General features: G+C 53.0%; 1 protein-coding gene across 13 annotated transcripts; it reads left to right on the top strand.

Moving 5' to 3' along the window:
• DCAKD (dephospho-CoA kinase domain containing) lies at nt 1-17492 on the top strand. 13 transcript variants are annotated; one of them, XM_027098961.1, is made up of 7 exons: nt 1-114; nt 3043-3216; nt 8182-8315; nt 9136-9324; nt 9689-9892; nt 13200-13287; nt 16245-17492. In XM_027098961.1, exons 3-7 carry the CDS (start codon nt 8183-8185, stop codon nt 16534-16536), a joined length of 906 nt encoding a protein of 301 aa, XP_026954762.1. In that variant the 5' UTR covers nt 1-114; nt 3043-3216; nt 8182; the 3' UTR covers nt 16537-17492. The 13 variants fall into 13 exon arrangements, with proteins under 13 accessions (XP_026954762.1, XP_026954766.1, XP_026954772.1 ...); XM_027098962.1 differs by lacking the exon at nt 3043-3216 and having other exon boundaries at nt 42-114; XM_027098965.1 differs by lacking the exons at nt 3043-3216; nt 8182-8315 and having other exon boundaries at nt 9132-9324.
• The last annotated feature ends 653 nt before the right edge of the window (nt 17493-18145 follow it).

Genomic DNA, 18145 nt, shown 5'->3' with positions numbered 1-18145 from the left:
GTCCGGTCCGCGTGCGCGCGCTCCTGAGGCCTCGACTGCCCTCCGGGAGCCACCCAGTGAACGCCTGTGGGACTGGGCGAAACGCGGCTTCCGAGGTCGGGTCAGAGGCCCCGGGTACGTAGAGCGCCGCACGGGCAAGTGGGAGCTGCCGGGCCCGGGGAGGGGCGGGCCGGGCGGCGGCTCCCGGCGGCGGCTCCCGGGGTTGCATTGCTCTCTTGGGCGCTCAGGCCACCCCGGAGAGCTGGGTCCACCCCGGAGGTATTGTGTCCCGGTGCCGGGCTCTGGGCGCACCAGTCGTGCTGCGTGGTGTAGCGTAGAGTACGCGCCTTTCTTTCAAGCCTTGGTTACAGTTTATTGAGCACATACTATTTTACCTCCATGGCTCATTGCCTTGACAGCAGCCCTACTAAGTAAGGTGATGTTTTACCTGTTTTACAGCTGTGGAAACCGAGAAAGGTTTACAGCTAGAAGGCGGTGGAAATTGAATTCAAACTCTGGTTCAGTCCAAAGCTACTGCACTTCAGACCTTTGTGGTCAGATATAAGTTTGATTTTTGAATCCAGCGTCTGCCACTTATAGTTGTGTGATCTTGGGTACCTTTCCGACTCTGCTCATGTGAAAAATTGGAGGCATGGAGTTCCCACTTATGCATTGATGAAGAGGGCAGCCTGACCCCCTGCTTTTCTCCGCCTCCCAGCTTCGCAAACGGAGGCTTTGGCGCTTCTGGAGCTGAGTTTGTTTACGAAGTTTTCAAAGATGTTTCTCTCCCAGTTATGCAGAAATTGTCACCCGAATGAACTTTGACGTTAAGTCCTAGTTTTAAAGTTGAGGAAATGGAAGCCTTTGCATATGGTTTCTTTGGGGGCCAGCTGTGCAGATTTTGCCTAAATGAAGCAGATGGATTTGGCAGGGTGCAGACAGGCCTGGGGACACGATGAAATGCTAGAGATCTGGCTGATGACGGAAAGTGGACAGGCCAGTTGGGGTGGTTCTTCCTTCGAGCCCTAAATTCCCACCAGATCCTCTTCTGTCTTTCGAACAAGGTCTGAATGTGTCCTCCTGGGTAATCTGGTTAAAGGGTTCAGAACCTCACTTAGTACCTGTGCCTTTAGGGCTGAAGGCAGGCCAGCAGTAGCAGTGAGCTTAGCTTTGTTTTGAAAACTACCCACTCTCCCATTTTTAGATTGCAAAAATTTTTCTCTGAAAGTTTCAAAGGATATGATTTTTGGTTAATTGTAAATATGGACATTTAAAAAATAAAACTGTTACATTAGGCACTTAAATCTGCAGTGGAATCTAAATACCATAGTGATTTGATTTCCCTCATTCTTTGAAAAGAATACATGAACCAGTTTTTTTTAATACATAGGGGTTTTTTTAATATATAAATTTACTTATTTATTTATTTACTTACTTTTGGCTGCGTTGGCTCTTCGTTGCTGCGCGGGGGGCTTTCTCTAGTTGTGGCGAGAAGGGGGGCTACTCTTCATTGCAGTGCGCGGGCTTCTCATCGTGGTGCGCGCACTTCATTAGTTGTGGCTCATGGGCTCTAGAGCTCAGCCTCAGTAGTTGTGGCGCTTGGGCTCAGTAGTTGTGGCGCACGAGCTTGCTCCGCGGCATGTGGGATCTTCCCGGACCAGGGACCAGGGCTTGAACCCGTGTACCCAGCATGGGCAGGCGGATTCTTTTTTTTTTTTTTAATTTATTTATTTATTTATTTTTGGCTGTGTTAGGTCTTTGTTGCTGTGCGCGGGCTTTCTAGTTGTCGTGAGCCGGGGCTACTCTTCGTTGCGGTGCGTGGGCTTCTCATTGTCATGGCTTCTCTTGTTGCGGAGCACGGGCTCTAGGCGCGCAGGCTTCAGTAGTTGTGGCACGTGGGCTCAGTAGTTGTGGCTCACAGGCTTCCGTAGTTGTGGCTCGCAGGCTCTAGAGAGCAGGCTCAGTAGTTGTGGCGCACGGGGCTTAGTTGCTCCGCGGCATGTGGGATCTTCCTGGGCCAGGGCTTGAACCTGTGTCCCTTGTATTGTCAGGCAGATTCTTAACCACTGCACCACCAGGGAATTCCACCAGTTTTTATTTAACGGTTGAAATTTTACATTGTTCCTTTTTCTTCCTTGAACTCGTATTTCCACTATATTTCCTCCACAGAATTTTTTTCTAGTAAAATCAATTTTATGCTCGAAGTCTTTGGTTTGCTGTCCTACTTCTCTGCAACAAAAATACGTACAAAAATTAAAACACTTTTGAAAATTGTATTGTCATAATATTAAACATTTTCTTTTGGATTGAGTTCAAAAATTGTAAAATACACAATTGACCACAACAACTAGTTTTGATCATTGTTAAACATAAGTTTTATTTAAAATGCTTCTCTTAATAAGCCAAATGGAACTTTTTAAAAAATTCATATACGTATCCATGTATATTTGCTAGAAAGAGCAGAGCTTTTTTTTCTTTCATGCCCGTAAGCATTGAAAAAGTTGGTTCTTGTAAATAAATACAGAGGAGTTGAAGACATTTCGTTGTGGCAGTAATGCTCAACTCTTTGAACATCTTTTGAGTTAATGGGCCAAAAAATCACTGTGATGTCAATTACTAATGACTTGTCAGCTGACAGTTCTTTTAGGTCCTCCTTTAACTTTACTGAAGGCAAAGGTTTAGAAAGCACCGGACTCAGCAGGAGAATTTGTTACGTGGTCACTATAAACAGTCACATTCTTGGCATGAATACTTATATTTTGAATTACCCCTTTGGGGTGCCAGGGGTATTTTGCACCGTGGAACAATGCACCTTAGTAAAATTTGGCATGGGTGGGTAGTTACACCTTTCTGGGAACCTGGGAAAAGATAGCCCGCAGCATGTTCCAAGTCTGATCTGTTCTCATAGGGAGACACTTGGCAAACTGAGTTGAAATTTATTCCTCTTAAACCATGTTTTTGTGTCCCTTGGAAAATCTTCGTGCCTCCTCCAGTACGAAGACCACTTGGAACTACGGTGGGCAAATACCTAACTTCTTTTACCTTCCATTTCCTCACCTTTAGAATGGGAATAAGTAAGAACTGACTTCTTTGGGTCGTTGTGCTGATCAGATGGGATCCACGACGTCCAGGCACACAGGGAGCAGCTCAGACGGTGGATGGCAGCTCTTACACTCCAGTCCCTGCCTGCTGGGACACTCGGCTTCCTAGGCACTCCTTGCCTCGGTTTCCTCATTTGTGAGCCCAAGATATCTCAGCCCAGGAATGTGGGGGTGGGAAGTGATGTGGAAGAGGTTTTGTGATTGTCACAGTACGTTTTCTGGAACAGATATGTTCTTATTTTAAAATAGTTACTGTTGAGTTCCTGCTGACCCATGAGCTGGACATTTTGCTGTGAGCTTTATGTACAGTATTCAGCCGATATTGTCTGAGGCCCTGCTGCTCATCGGGCCCTGTTTTAAGCACCTTGAATTCAATAGTGCTCAGATTCTAGGGAGAGAGGAAGATTACAATAAATAATCACATAGACATAATATTTGAGGGGTGGTAAGTGCAGTGAAGAAAAGTGAAACACGAGGGAAACGGTGCTATTTTACATATTCACGGCAGTCTCTGATAGGGTGACAACTGAGCGGAGAAGGGGGTGAGCCGTGAGACCCTTGGGGGAAAGGACCTTGTGTGTGGAGGGAACAGCGTGTCCACAGGCCCGAGGTGGGAGTGCTCAGCACGGTCAAGGAGCAGCAAGGCAGTCAGGGTGGCTGGAGGGTCTCATTCAAGCGGGGGAGTGGTGGGTGCCTGGAGAGAATGGAGCTGTGTCTGTCAGGAGGCCCCTACGGGACTCTAAGGACTGGGCTTGAAGTGAGACGGGGACCTTGGAGGGTTTTGGCAGAGGGATGACACTATCCAACCACACTAGCTGCTGTTATGACGAACAGACTGTCGGGGAGCAAAGGTGGCAGCAGATCACTGGGAGGCTGCTGCAGTAATCCAGGAGCAAGACGGTGGGCGGGGTTGGCGGGGCTGTGGGGGGGGGCGGCGGGCGTGTCTGTCTAGGTGGTGAAGCTGGAAGGTAGAGCTGGCAGGGGGCGCGGGGTGAGTTGGATGAAGATTGTGAGAGAGGAGCCAGGAGGGTGCCGAGGGTTTTGGCCTGAGCAGCTGAAAGGACGGAGGTGCCCTTCAGGGAAAGGGAGTAGACAGCAGTCACCGACGTGTCACACGTTGAGTTGGGGAAGATGAGGTGATGGGGGCATATGGTACCTCATTCAGTCCTGACGAAACCCCTGTGAGTAGTCATTATTAATCCCGTTTTATATGCAAGGAAATAGAAGCCCACAGCTCTGAAGTAAATTGCCCTAGGCCACGTGGCTGCGTTCACAGACCCTGAGATTTGGCATTCCCCGTGATCCTTTTTTCTGCATCAACACCAGTGTTGTAGTCCCGTCCAAACGACCTCCCTGTCCACCCATGAAAGCTCCCTGGAGTGATGGTGTGTGCCTGGAGAGGGCTCTAGAAGAAAGACCTGCTCCCTCCCTCCCTTCCCTTGGTGTTGGTGAGGGCCGAGGGAGAGGGAGGCTGACCGCCAGCACCTGCTCTGGGGCCTCCCTCCAGGTCATTGGCAGCCTGGAGAAGGAGGTGGTGACTTAATAGGCCCAGCAGACAAAGAGAAGAGAACTTGGACCCAGGTTTGAACAGCAACCTCTCACCAATAATGAAAGATCAGGAGCCAGGAAACTGTAGATAAAAATAGCACTTATCAGTTAATTGGAAAACAATATATTTTTGCAGCCACTGCTTCCACAAGAAAATAATTGGGTCCCAAGGCAGGGAACAACTCGTTTTCATGAATGATTATATTGATCATTGGAGCAACGTGGATACATCCCCTTTGGAAAGCAATTCAGAGGAGAAGCGTGTGGCTGGTCAGACATGCCCAGGGTGAAATCCTGAGAGGCTGCAGAAGGAGGAGGGAAGAGGCTGGAAGTTCATGAGGGAGCGGGCCCTGGCTGGGCAGGCCGGTGTGGGGCTGTTGACTGGGAGATGCAAAACAAGAGAACTCGCCTCCAACCCAAGTCCCGAGCTCTCCCGAGGGAGGAAAGAAAGTGTGTCCATTCACATATCAGTTCCTTATTCTTTTTTGTTAAAAAACCCACATTATTTACTTATTTATTTATTTTTGGCTGCATTGGGTCTTAGTTGCAGCACGCAGGCTTCTCTCTAGTTGTGGCGTGCCATGTGGGATCTTAGTTCCCTGACCAGGGATCGAACCCACATCCCCTGCACTGGAAGGCAGATTCTTAATCACTGGAGCACCAGGGAAGTCCCTCAGTTCCTTATTCTGCTTGAACCCATTGGGTGTTTTGTTTGTTTGCACTTTTCTCCTGGAGGGATTTACTGGCAGTGAGCAGCATGTTCTTATGGAAAGAGGAGCAGGCTGGGAGCCTCTCCTTTGCCACTGAGGGGAGAATGTGACCCCCAAGTATTTCCCATTCCCTTTCCTGCTTCTGGAGTCATTCAGTCATTCATTCTACGCATAGTTATCAAACACTGTCAGAACAAGAAGGGAACATTGGTTGAAGGTTCCTTGTGTGCTAAGTACTGTTCTAAGTGCTTTGCATGTATTAACACATTTACTTTTCATGGCAACCCAGAGTAGGTGTCCTCAGCTCCATTTTACAGGTGAAGAAACTAAGTCAAAGAAAGCTTAAATAACGTGACCAATATCACTCACCTGGTGAGCGACTGACAGTCACTAGACACCGGGCTAGATGCTAGAGACAAAAGGGTCCAAACTGGACACAGCTTGTGACCTTGTGGAGCTTATTTTATCTAACACGTAGTCACACAAAAGTACAAAGCACAGTGGGCACAAGGGAAGGAGAGGAAATGAAGTGGTGAGAGATGTCAGAGGCCTGATTTGGGTTTGGGGGGTGGACGAGGCTGCACCGGGAGAGGTGGCCTGCTTCCTCACCGCTTTCAGGTCCTCACTCAGAGTGACTGCTTTGGTCCCTCGTTTAAAACAATGACCCCCGTCACTCTTGATGCCCTCTCCCACTCAGCACCGCCACACATATCGTGAGCTTTTCGATGATTTTTGAGCCAGATCAAGAAGAGGATATCAAAGGTGGTCACTCTTCTGGTAGGTGCCTGCAGAGGAGCTACGGGACAGGTCTGCGTGGATCTGGGTGCCTGACTTTGAGGCAGCTGGGAACCTAAACCTTCGTTACCTCCCTGCTGAGCCTTAAGGGGACAGTGGGCTCTCGGTCAGTGCAGCTCTTGGGCAGACCCATCCCCCACCCTCCCCAGGCCCAGGGTGAGTACCACGTGATCGCTCTCGCTCACCTGTCAGTGCTCTGTTATTGGTTGGTTCCATTTGTTACTGTCTGTCTCTCAGAATTTTCCTGTGGGGCAAGACCTGTGTTTTCCTTTGGTTGCTGCAAAGCCCAGAGGAACTCGTTCAGCGGTTCATGAAGGAGTGAGCGATGGAGGGGCTTGTCAAATGGGAACAGCTGTTATTTGTCCAGCCCCTTTAAGCCAGGGGCCCACAGCTTCCCTGGGCATGTGCTCCTCCATCCCCTCGGCCTTCCTGGCAGAGGCCAAGCAGCTGTTAGTCTGTTTCTACAGATGGTCATCCAAGGCCCCGAGAAGGGAAGCTCTTCGCTGGGTTACCCAAGGAGGCTGGGGCAGAATTGAGCCTGGAATTTATCTCTGTGCCCTGGTGGTTGTCCGTAAGATCCGGCCCCCTATTCTGCAGAGGGAAAACACCAGTGTGATCATCAAGAAATAATTTTTCTTTGGCCCCAAATTGATTTGCCTACAGACGGATGCGCCATCCTTATTTTGTCTTAATCTAAATATAAATTAAGTTTCCATTCCCGGGGTACATTAAGGCAGGGGTCTAGACTTGGAGTTAGGAACCCTGAATTCCATCCAGGCTCTGCTTTTAGTTGTGGTCCTGGGCAAGTCCCTTCTTCTCTGGTCCTCAGTCTTTACCATCGTAAACAAAGAGCCCATCCCAAGCCCTGCTGCACAGCAGAACTGCCTGGGTACCTCCACCCGCCAACACCAAGATCTGACTCAGTAGGTCTCGAGGCGGATCCTGGTCCTGTGTACAGGAAGGAGGTGAGGTCTGTTCGGCCACATGGTCTTACAGGCCCCCTTACCCAACTCGGCAAACCTGGGTGACCAGGTGACAGTGGCTTGCTTTCATCGATGAGGGGTCAGGGCCTTGTGGAGAACCAGCCCTTGCCCGTTCCCTCAGCTGCGGCCTGTTTTCAAGATGGGTCTTCCGCAGAAGAGGACCCAGTGCTTTAGGGACAATAGGACAGAGTTTGGATTTAAAACGCTGGTGCTAAATATCCCATTTCAAAGCTTCACCAAAAATAAATAAATAAGGAATTCCCTGGTGGTCCAGTGGATAAGACTCCACGATCTCACTGCTGAGGGCCTAGGTTCAATCCCTGGTCAGGGAACTAAGATCCCACAAGTCGTGCGGCCCAGCCAAAAAAAAATTTTTTTAATTTTTTAATTAAAAAAATTTTTAAAAGCTTCAGCTGAGTGGATGAATTTTTTTTTTTCCCCCGCAAGTGAACCCTATCCTTAATTCCTCTTTTGTAAGCTGGAGGGAGACCTACCTGGGGGCAACTCCAGTCTCAGAGAGATTGTAGAGAAATGCCTTGTAAACGGTTTAATAATTTAGTTAGATCTCTCCATGTGGATGATGATTCTGGTGGATATTTTCCTCTCTCCTCCCTGGCTTCCCTGGGTGAGAATGAGCGCGGGCAGATTTAAACATCTAGGTTGGTCCCCCGCTGCCCCAAGCCACCCACCCACTCAGACCACACCCGAGCGGCTGCCTCCCCCTGTCGTTTAGTGTGTCCTCAGGGGAAGCAGACTCATTTCAGTATAAGCTCAAGCAAACTGTAATTAGGACAGTAAATCTGCTGTTTAACCAAAAAAAAAAAAAAAAAAAGTCCTAGGACAGGTTTCAGGGTCCTGGACATCCTTCCTTTGATGCTGAAGGAAGGATGGGAGAGACCTGGCCTTTGATTTAATTTCTCCCAGTTTGGGAACAGAGTCCAGGACATGGCAACCATGTTTACTGAAAATGCAACACGGCTTAAAATCTACTGTGAGATCGTCTGAGGCTGCAGGAATGGGGACCTGACTTCATGAAAGTCTTTTTTTTCTTTCCATGCCTTGCAGTATGACTGACCACAGCATCCGTCCTGCACCAGCACCCTCACCTCCTTTCCAGGGCATTTACCACGTCAGTGGCAGTGCACCAAGGGCTGTAGATGTGTTTTCTCAGTCAGTCTGCGCAACAGCCTTAGAGGCAGGTTCTGTCATCTGCATTTTACCCCCATTTTATGGATGAAAAAAACTGAGGTTGAGAGAGGCAAGTGACTTTCCCCGGGTTGCACAGCATGCAAGTGGAGCAACTGGATTTGAAGGGTGTGTGCTCCTAGCCTCTGTGCTGTATTGCAACTGCTCAGTCTGAGAACCGCAGATCACCACGCCAGGCTGAAGGCTACCTCCCCACCAAGCCTGTTTCCCTTCCCTCGTTCCTTCTTGGCATGATCCACACTTCTGTAAACCTCAGGCTTAGTGGCCACTCAGCCACTGCCTCTCACTGAGCTCCCCACCTGGGCTGCTTCCTAGATGAGAAGGAGGGATTATTACTCTCAGTGTACACCAGTCACCAGGCCTCCTGGTGCCGGTGCTAGGGTGTGGCAGGCAGGCCATTTCCTCCCCGTGAGCCTCAGTGTCCCAGACTAGAAAGCGGAGGCTGGGGCCATCTGGAGAGCCCCTTGGGTTCACCCCAGAGGGACAGGTGTCCCTTTCCTGTGGGAGCTTGCCCGCAGTGGGGTACGGCAGCCTCCAGAAAGCGCTCTTTGCTTAATAGCACCCGACCTTGCTCTGCCTGCTCAGCGTTTTGATTGCTAAATTTATAGTGTTAGTTTGCCTTCTTCATGAGTGTCTTTAAAAGAACACCGGAGGCCTCTCCTGAAAGAGTTTTCTGTCTCGGGTGGACCCTGAGCCTCCCGAGCACAGGGGAGGCTCTGCCTGGCCAGCTGTGTCTCCCTCCCCCGCCTTTGCCTTACTGTCCCCCAGCCATTTGGCTCCACACTGACCAGGCCTGCTCTGTGCCACAGGCAGGTCCTTCCAGCTTTCCTGTGCGGGACCATCGCAACCGGGGAGCTTGGCCTCCGGTGACCTCCCTCTTTCCTAGGAAGATGTTCCTGGTGGGCCTGACAGGGGGCATTGCCTCAGGCAAGAGCTCGGTGATCCAGGTGTTCCAGCAGCTGGGTTGTGCGGTGATTGATGTGGACGTCATCGCCCGGCATGGTGAGTTGGGGGGGCGGGTTGTACACAGCAGATGCCCTGGGCTCCCTTCCTTCCATGAGGCCTCACCTTTTTATAAGGCTCTTCAAGCCCTCGGGGGGGGGGGGGGGCCTTCCCATCAGCCCTGGTCTCCTGCCCCTTACTGCCCCACCCCCACTCTTCCCTCCAGCTCCCCTCACCCTATGACCAACACCAGGGATTCTGTGCACTCTGCTCTCCTCTCTGCTTTCCCTCCCATCATCTTGTTTTTGCTGCAACTGAAAGAAGAACCCCTGGGTTCCGCCATCATTTTGCCTCTGGTCACTCAGAGTCCCCTGGCTGGGCTGGAGGCTCCAGCGAGTGACCCAGGCTCCTCTTCATGCCACAGTCGTCCAGCCAGGGTACCCCGCCCACCGGCGCATCGTGGAGGCCTTCGGCACTGAGGTCTTGCTGGAGAATGGCGACATCGATCGAAAGGTCCTGGGGGACCTGATCTTTAACCAGCCTGACCGGCGGCACCTGCTCAACTCCATCACCCACCCCGAGATCTGCAAGAAAATGATGAAGGAGACCTTCAAGTTCTTCCTCCGGGGTAAGACCCGGGGCCTGGGACGGGGTGGGGCCCAGGCCCTTCTCCTCTGCAGAAAGGTTGGCGGGGGTGGGGGTGGGAGCGGGGGGAGGAGCTGGTTATCATCCAGGCTGTTGAGTTCACTCTGCTCATCGGCATCCTCCATGCAGCCCTGTACCAGCCCCAGAGAGAAGTGATGTCCCTCAGCTCTTAAGGGGGCTGACAGTTTAATGAGAAGAGACACTTGAGGCTTTTGAGCCATGAACCCCAGGAAGCTGATTTTTCTAATAGGGTGGGAGTCATAGTAGCTGGCGAATAATGGAGTCATAAGACCTGAGTTTAAGTCCTGGCCCTCACGGTTTCCAGCGGTGTGACTGTTGAGTGCACACACACACACACACACACCCGCGCCTGTTTCCTCCTCTGCATAGTAAGGCTGATAATGCCAACCCAGGCAAGTTCTTAGGGAGACTAAAAGTCTACGCTGTGACTGTCAAACACCACGACAATGTAAACCGTAGTCAGTCAGGTTTGGTGCTGGTTGAGCCGCCTGGGAAAGTAAGTTTGCAGAGTGTAAGGTGGGGAGGCTCCGGGATGGCCAGGGCTGGTGGGGGTGGGTTCTAAGTGGAGGATGATCCTTGGGGGCTGGGCCTCAGTGGAGAGAGCTAGCCTGGCGTGCTCAGGGACGGCCAAGTGATGCGGCAGGACTGAAGGAAGGGGAGAGTGTTTGAAAAGCTGGGGTCTGTGTCAGCCTTTCCCAAGCCGTACGCTACAGTCCAAGCACGGTTCTTCAGGATGGCGTTGGGCAGGGGTGACCTGATCTTTACTGTCCAGGATGGGGTCAGTCCCCAGGAGAAGGGGGAGAGCTGAGAGCAATGGTTTAGGATCAGGCGAGAGGCTGGCCCAGGGCCCCTACAGAGCGGCCTGTCAGCCGCTGGGCCCTGGAGCCTCCAGCCCAGGCTCCGGGTTGAAGGCCTGGCTGATTGTCTCCCGTCAGTCACGAGGCTGAGACTTTGCTTCCTGGAGGGTATGGGGGAGGCTTCTTGCTTTTCTTCGGGCTTTTGCACTGTGATCATGGCCAAATTCTCCCATGCGTCAAGTTCTCATGTACAGAGTGGGGACCCTCTCCCCACTGCTGTCCCCTCTGGCCAGTACCTCCCTCCAGAAGGAAAGGGATGACTTGACAGACATCCTTGATGTTGACCCTCCCTTCCCCGCCCCCCAGCTCTGGCCAGGCAGGAGCTGGCTCCCAGCATCCTCCCTGCTGGACCAGCTTTTGCTCCCCATCTCAGTACCTTGCCGCAGGCCTCCTCCCTCCTCCCTCAAGGGCAGTCTCAGGACTCTTGCTACCTTTGTCCTGCCTCTTGTATCTGTGCCAAGACCCCTCCCGTCACTGCCCACCCCCGCCAGGAGCGAGGCCTTCTGCCTTTCATTCCTGCCCTTTTGCGTTCGCTCCCAGGCCAGGCGTGAGTACATCTATCTGCAGGGCTTTGAGGCAGCAGTGGCTCTCCCCTTCTGAAAGGATAATGTCACCCGCTCCAAAGTTCTCCTGCTGTGTCATCCACCCAACTTCCCCTCTCCCCAGCCACCACCACTTAAATAAAAGCTAGAAAGCTCTTTTCAGCTCGATAAGGTGAAAAATGGGGACGACAGCTGTGGCTTCCACAGTCCCAGTTTTCCCCTGATGAGTATAACAAATACAACTGTCAGAGTTGGTATAATCAAACGTCAGATAAGATCACCAGCTGTTGGGAGGTCTCCGCGTAGGCAGACGGATGTCTTAATAGAGTCAGGGTGGTTTGCAGAGCTTATCAAGCAGGAGGGATGTGACAGCTGAATAGCCCTTTGCCAGCGAAGCATAGAGCTGTCCGCGAGCTCCCGAGAGGGGCCGAGGAGAAAGGGCCGAGGAAGGGACGGGAGTGGAGCAGAAAAGGGAGGTAAGAGGCCCAGTGAGGACCTGGTCTCGGCCCCTGTTCTGGGCTGGACAGGAGTTGGGGAGCCAGCACTGCCAGCCTCCTTCCTCCAGGGAGCTGTAGTAATAACAGCCAGCCATCATCTGTGGAGCAGTGAGTGAGGGTCTGGGTGAGGGGCTGCTGAGGGGTTTACAGGCATTTGCTCATGTAATCCTTACCGTCTTCCTGTGAAGCGGGCCATCTGTTCACTCATTCACACAGGTGAGGTTTGGTAAGGGGCCCAAAGGGAGACAGTGGTGGCGACAAACCAAGGCGTGTCATCTGAGCCCCTCTCATGACACACACACACACGCACGCACGCACGCACGCACGCACACACACACACACGCGCGCGCACACACGCACACGCACACGCACACACACACACACACACACACGCACCCCCGCTTCTCACTGCTCCTGGATCCCTGCCAGCTCTTCCACACTTACATAGCGGTCACATGCCTGAAGAGAACTGGGAGCCCCAGGTGTTCCTGGGCGAGTAACCCAGGGACATGCCCGCGCACAGTGGGTGAGGTTGCACCCACTTGGCCGGCCTTGGCTTGCAGTGGGAGGGCTAGTCGGTGCCTTTTACCCCACGGGAGTTACTTCTGTAGTATGAGTCATAACCACTCCCACCCCCCAGAGTCGTACCTGTAATCCTTGGCTGGGGGCGGCCTCTGACGCCGAGAAGCAGCTGCTTTCCCTCTGGGGCTGCTGCGGCCACCACCCCGTAGGAGTTTCTCGTGGAGAGTCGGCAGAGAGCGCCTTGCAGGACCTGGCTCCTGGTGGAGAACCTATCTTTTTTTTTTTCTCTTTTTTTGAGGAAAAGTGGGTGAAGTAGGGCAGAATAGGCCCACTTATTCCTGGAAACTCTCTCCAGTCTCCTACAGCTCTGGCTGTGTCACCTCCCTATTCAGGGAGGTTATTTCCCTGTTCAGAAATAACAACTCTTTGGGTTGAAGATCAAGTGAACCCAGCCCTTTGTGACTGCCCCGACCACCTTGTCAGCTCCGCCTCACTCTGCTCGAGGCCTCCACTTCCGCCAGAGCTCTTCCCCTTCCTGGAACCCTCACCTCCACCTGCTCGTTTTCAAGTATCAGAAGTCCTACCCGCTCTTCAAGGCCAATACAGATGCCATCCCTTCTGTAAGGTCTTCTTGGATCATCCACCCCAAAATGACTTTCTGCAGCTTTGTGTTCTGAATGGCATTGGAACTGGCTAGCATTCAGGTTATGCCTCTCCTCGGAAGGTCTCCCCCTCTGCCGGGCAGCTCCTGATGGTAGGGGGCGGTGGCTTGGACGCTGTTCCCACACTGAGCACATAGTCCTGTGTGTGCTTGCAGAATTGAACTTGTGGGTTTCCTGGCCTCCCCCCAGGATACCGCTACGTGATTCTGGATATCCCCCTGCTGTTTGAGACCAAGAAGCTGCTCAAGTACATGAAGCACACGGTGGTGGTATACTGGTGAGTGTGTGGCACGGCCTGGCCTGGCCGAGGCTGGAAGGGAGGACCCCTGGGGGAAGGCGTGTACCTGCAAAATGGCCCCCTGCATTTCGCCCTTTCCCCACAGGGTGGCCAGGAGGCCCAGAGGTTTTGGGGAGCAGGGCCCAGAGCCTATAGAAACTGACCTCTGTGCCTGACCCAGATGTGCCTGGGAGTAGATGTGGGGGGAGTGATGGCCCCCAGGTCTCTCTAGTGCTTGGGAAGGGCTCCCCCTGCTGGCTATTGGAGGCACTTCAGCCCAGATGCCGGGCCCTCCCCTGGGCGACCGTGTTCTTATTCATTGGTTCCCTTTTCCCTCCTGCAGCACTTCTCAACTTTGCAAACATTTATTACTTCCCTCAGTTTACCTCTCAACGTAAGGTAGTCAGGACAGGAGTTGATATTTCTGAGTTATAGAAAACTCAAGGCAGGGAGTTACAGAATTTGTCCAGGGTCACCCATCGGCAAAATCTATGAACAGAAAGTTGCCGAGAAGGAGTTGTCAGAACCCAGCTAAGGAAGGAGCTTTATTCATGTCCCCCAGGACATGAAGCAAACCAGAATCCAGGTTTGGCAAACAGAGGAGGATCAAGCTGTCAGAGAAAATGAGTCGTAGTCCCAGCGGAGTGAGAGTGCAGATGAGGCTTCAGGGTGTGTCTGCCTTCCAGAAACTTCCTGGATGCCACCCATAAGTACAGCAGACACAGAGGTGGACACTTGGCTCTGCAGGTACTTTGGGCACAGGGTTGCTCTCAAGAGACTAATGGTGGGGGAGTCTCTGAGCATACTGGAGGCGGGGCCTGGAGCGCTCAGTGCCCTAAGCATCACCCTGCCCTCTGCCCCAGCACCCCGCTGTGGGTTGGCATTTAAAGGCAGCCTGAATCTGCTGAGCCTGGTGCAGGGACTCAGGCATCCTCTTCGCTCCCCCACTGGCCCGTGTCTCGCCCTGTAATCCTGCAGCCTCTCTGGGTTCTTTGTTCTCCGTTTGTGAAGTACTGTCAACTGAGGCCAAGCCAACTCCAGGAGGACAGAGTTCTCTTTGCCTTGGAATTTTAATACAATTGAAACTTTGTACCAAGGGATTCAAAAAAAAAAGTCTTATTAGAGTGTAGGTGAGTAAACAAGACAGGGGCTGGTTGCGTCTGCAGTCACCAGGTGACTCCACGCTTTCCCTGCCACCTTCCTCATCCTATGCTTTCCTTTTGCTAAGAGCAGAGATAGCTGTGGCTCCTGGCACATAATTGCAGCTTTGTAGATTCTGCCTGCTCCCCAGGAGATCCTCCAGCCCCACTCACCAGCCAGAGCAGCCTTTCCCAGGGTCTCGGGTACCATACATGCCCCACTTTTACCACATGTGGTTGTATGGCTCTTGAGAGATGCCCAAGAGATGAATGAGTGATTATTTGCTTTTCATAAAAGGGATCCACGCTTTACAAAAATAAGGACCCCCTCATGGACTCCTTTAATTGGCATTTGAAATAATATGGGCGTTTACCAAAGTGTGATTATACCAAAATGTGATTATTCACTTTTTCAAGGAGCTTGCCAATTGTGGGATAAATGTTTGGGCAAAAGTTCCCTTACCACAAACAACGTCAGTCTTTTAACCATCTGGGACTATCCCTGAGCTCCAGGAAGGGCTGTCAGAGAGTTCTGCCTTCACACCCCAGGAGGCCCCCGGTCACGGCCTCACCGTCTGAAGGGTGTGCGCTCACTGGTGGCCCCAGGCCATCTCCATTCTCTCACCCAGACTTTCCCAGCCACAGATCTGCAGTGTCCCTGACTAGGGTTGGCTATAGTCCTTGTTCTTAGCCAGGCAGGGATTGGCCCCATGACCTTGACAGTATGCTGTCCTCCTAACAAAGGAAATCAGAAGTCCTACCTACTTTCCAAGGCTAGTGCAAATGCCATCCTTCTACAGGGTCTTCCCTGATCAGTCAGCCAGAAATGACTTCCTGCCATGTTCAGTTCTGAATGGCGTTGGGATTGGCTAGTGTTCAGTTATGTCTGTCCTTGGAAAGTCTGCCTTCACATCCCAGGAGGCCCTTGGGTCTAGGCCACAAGTAGGAGGGGACTAAACTGTAGTCATCAAATCCTCCGATCTTATAACCAGGAAAATTCAGGCCTAGTGGCAAAGCAGAGAGACCCCAGATGGCAGAAAACAGCTGCTGCAGCCCTTTCCCGCCTTGTTCCTATTGAGGGCGTAGGCATTCACAGAGATGACCCCATTCCAGAGGACAGCTGGGCAGTTCCTGTGTAGCCAAAAGCAGGACAGGGAGTTTGCCGAGGAAGGACCCAGTGGTAACGTCAGAGCGCGCGAGAGGCATCCTTTGTATTTCCTGTGGCGTTGGGAGACTGGGCGTTGCCTGGCTTACTGTGCAGTGCTCAGTCCTGTCCCAAGGACCGAGGGGATCCAGTTCTCAAGTCCTTGCTCCTCTTGGGCTCTGTGCATCCCACTTCATCGGTGGCATCAAGCCCAGTGGCCACCGTCTCAGCCCAGTCCTTTTGCTCTGAATGTGCAGGACTAGGTGTGGGGAGACAAGGAGAGGGCTCTTTGTGGTGGACCGGGAAGCTGTTTTTGAGGCCGCAGGGCCAGGCCCCCAGGGGAGCTGAAGGGAGTGTTCAGCTTGCAGACACAGGTCTTTCAGTAAAGCTTATCCATCCAGGGATGCAGGATGTAGCTGATTCCAGGTGATCAAATCCTCCCATCTTAGAACTGGGGAGTCTCGGGCCTGGTGGCAGGAAACAGCAGCTGCCCCTTTCCCTCCACATTTACACTAAGGGGCTCAGGTAGCCCACAGTGCTACCAGGGTGCTCACAAAGAGTGGGGTGTGGTGGGGGAGCCCAGGAGCTTCCAGGGCTGTCCACCCCTGTCACGCACCATTGGGAGGGAGGCCAGGACCTGCGATGTCTGAGCAGCCCTTCTGCCCGGTCCCTAGTGACCGAGACACGCAGCTGGCCCGGCTGATGCAGCGGAACAACCTGAACCGCGACGACGCAGAGGCCCGGATCAAGGCCCAGCTGCCCCTGAAGGACAAGGCCCGCATGGCCCGCCACGTTCTAGACAACTCGGGCGAGTGGAGCGTCACCAAACGCCAGGTGGTCCTCCTGCACGCCGAGCTGGAGCGCTCCCTGGAATACCTGCCACTGCGGCTCGGGGTCCTCACGGGGCTGGCCAGCATCGCCAGTCTCCTCTACCTGCTCACCCACTACCTCCTGCCTTCCCCCTAGCGGGACCCTGCAAGGCAGGAATTCCTGGGTCTCCATCTCCTCAGAGGCTGAAACCAGGTAATGAATGCATCCGGTTTCCTCCCAACCCCTCAGCACACACACTCTGGATCTGGGCTGGAGCCCTGCACTGGGCCGACCCTTCCTCGGAGCACATCCTGTCCGAGGCAGAGAAGCAGCCCTCTGTCAGCAGATGCTCCTTCCCACCTCCCCCAGTGCCCCTCCCTCTGGAACAGTGACCATCACGGGCTGTGGAAGCAACAGTGGTAGACTCTTGTAACTTTCTTGTGGGCGGGGGTGAGGAGCACCTTCAGTGGACGTCACCAGTGTTTAAAGCTGGGAGGGTCCCTGGGCTTGAACCCTTTCCTAGCACGTGCCCCGTCACGGCCAAAACCCCCTGTGTGGACCATGGGAAATCAGTTTAGACCAAGGGCTGCCTTCAAGCAGGATTCCCCTGTAGATTGAAGCCCTTGGCCAGGAGGCAGTAACAATCCCCTTGTCGTGATGCTGTAGTGAGGCAGAGGCCAGGCCTCTTCTGGGATGACCCACTGTCCCACCGTGGCATTTCCCTAGCACTCTCCGCACCCTGCTCCCCGCCTCCTACCACTCTACCTCCCTGAGCTCTTGCTAGGCTGCACGCGATGCACCAGGCTGTTTCTGGCCTCTTTGCCTTCACCTTGCTGCTCCCCAATCTGGAAAACCTTTTTTTTTTTTTCCCTACAACTGGTTACCTTCCAGCTCAGGCACCATCTGAAGCCCCAGGCTGGGTTAGGTGCTCTGGGATACCCCCTGCCCCACATTTTACCTGAATCCACAGTATAATAATCAGCCAAAAACTGGTTAGTCTCTCCTACTAGACTGTAAGCCCTTTGAGGGCAGGAACTGTGTCTTATTCATCCGTGTTCCTGGTGCAGAGCCTGACTCGCCATTGGTGCTGAATAAAGTGTGTTGATCTGAAATGCCCTGTGCTGCCATTGTTCCCCCAGCATCACCGACTGACCGAGGTTCCCAGACTTGGCTGGTACCATTGGGGTTAGACTTGGCCTCCTCCCACACTAAGACCTGTGCTCCTCACTTCCCTGGGCCCAGAAGGTACAGTTGCCTTCTGACTTCTTCTGGGGCCCCAGGAGGATTCCAGCCAGGTCCAGATGTACCTGTGTGGGAGGTGGGTGGAGGTGCTGGGGCAGCCTCACACCCACATACTCCATCTTCTTTCCCCAACCCAATTAGACCAATGTAGACATCAGCTTCCCCTTGCCAGAGCCGGCAGATCTGCTGATGTGTTGATCCTGCGGCCAGCAGCCTATTAAGACCAGAAATGAGTGTGACAAATGCGATTGCTGTGGTGGCCATACTCAGTGCCCCCTTTCCCAGAGCTGCTCATACTTCAGAGCAGCTCATTAACTCACTGCAAACCCGTGAGGGGCAAAGGGCTGGTAAGGTGGTGTCAGGCTGTGGGGTGAGGGCCAGGGCAGGATGAGAGTGGCAGAGGGCAGCCGCTTCTCCGGTTTGAGACCTGGCAAGAGCGGGTAAGGGAGGACAGGTACGGACTCCTCCCAGTGCCCTGTTACCCTAGTCACTGAGAAGACGGTGCTTCGTGAAGGCGTGGCAT

This window comes from Aethalodelphis obliquidens, unplaced genomic scaffold (genome assembly GCF_003676395.1).
Source record: "Aethalodelphis obliquidens isolate GAN/ISIS:26980383/991018 unplaced genomic scaffold, ASM367639v1 scaffold126, whole genome shotgun sequence".
NCBI lineage: Eukaryota > Metazoa > Chordata > Mammalia > Artiodactyla > Delphinidae > Aethalodelphis > Aethalodelphis obliquidens.
Note: the sequence above shows the minus strand (reverse complement) of the source record. Positions and strands in the feature narration are given on the sequence as shown.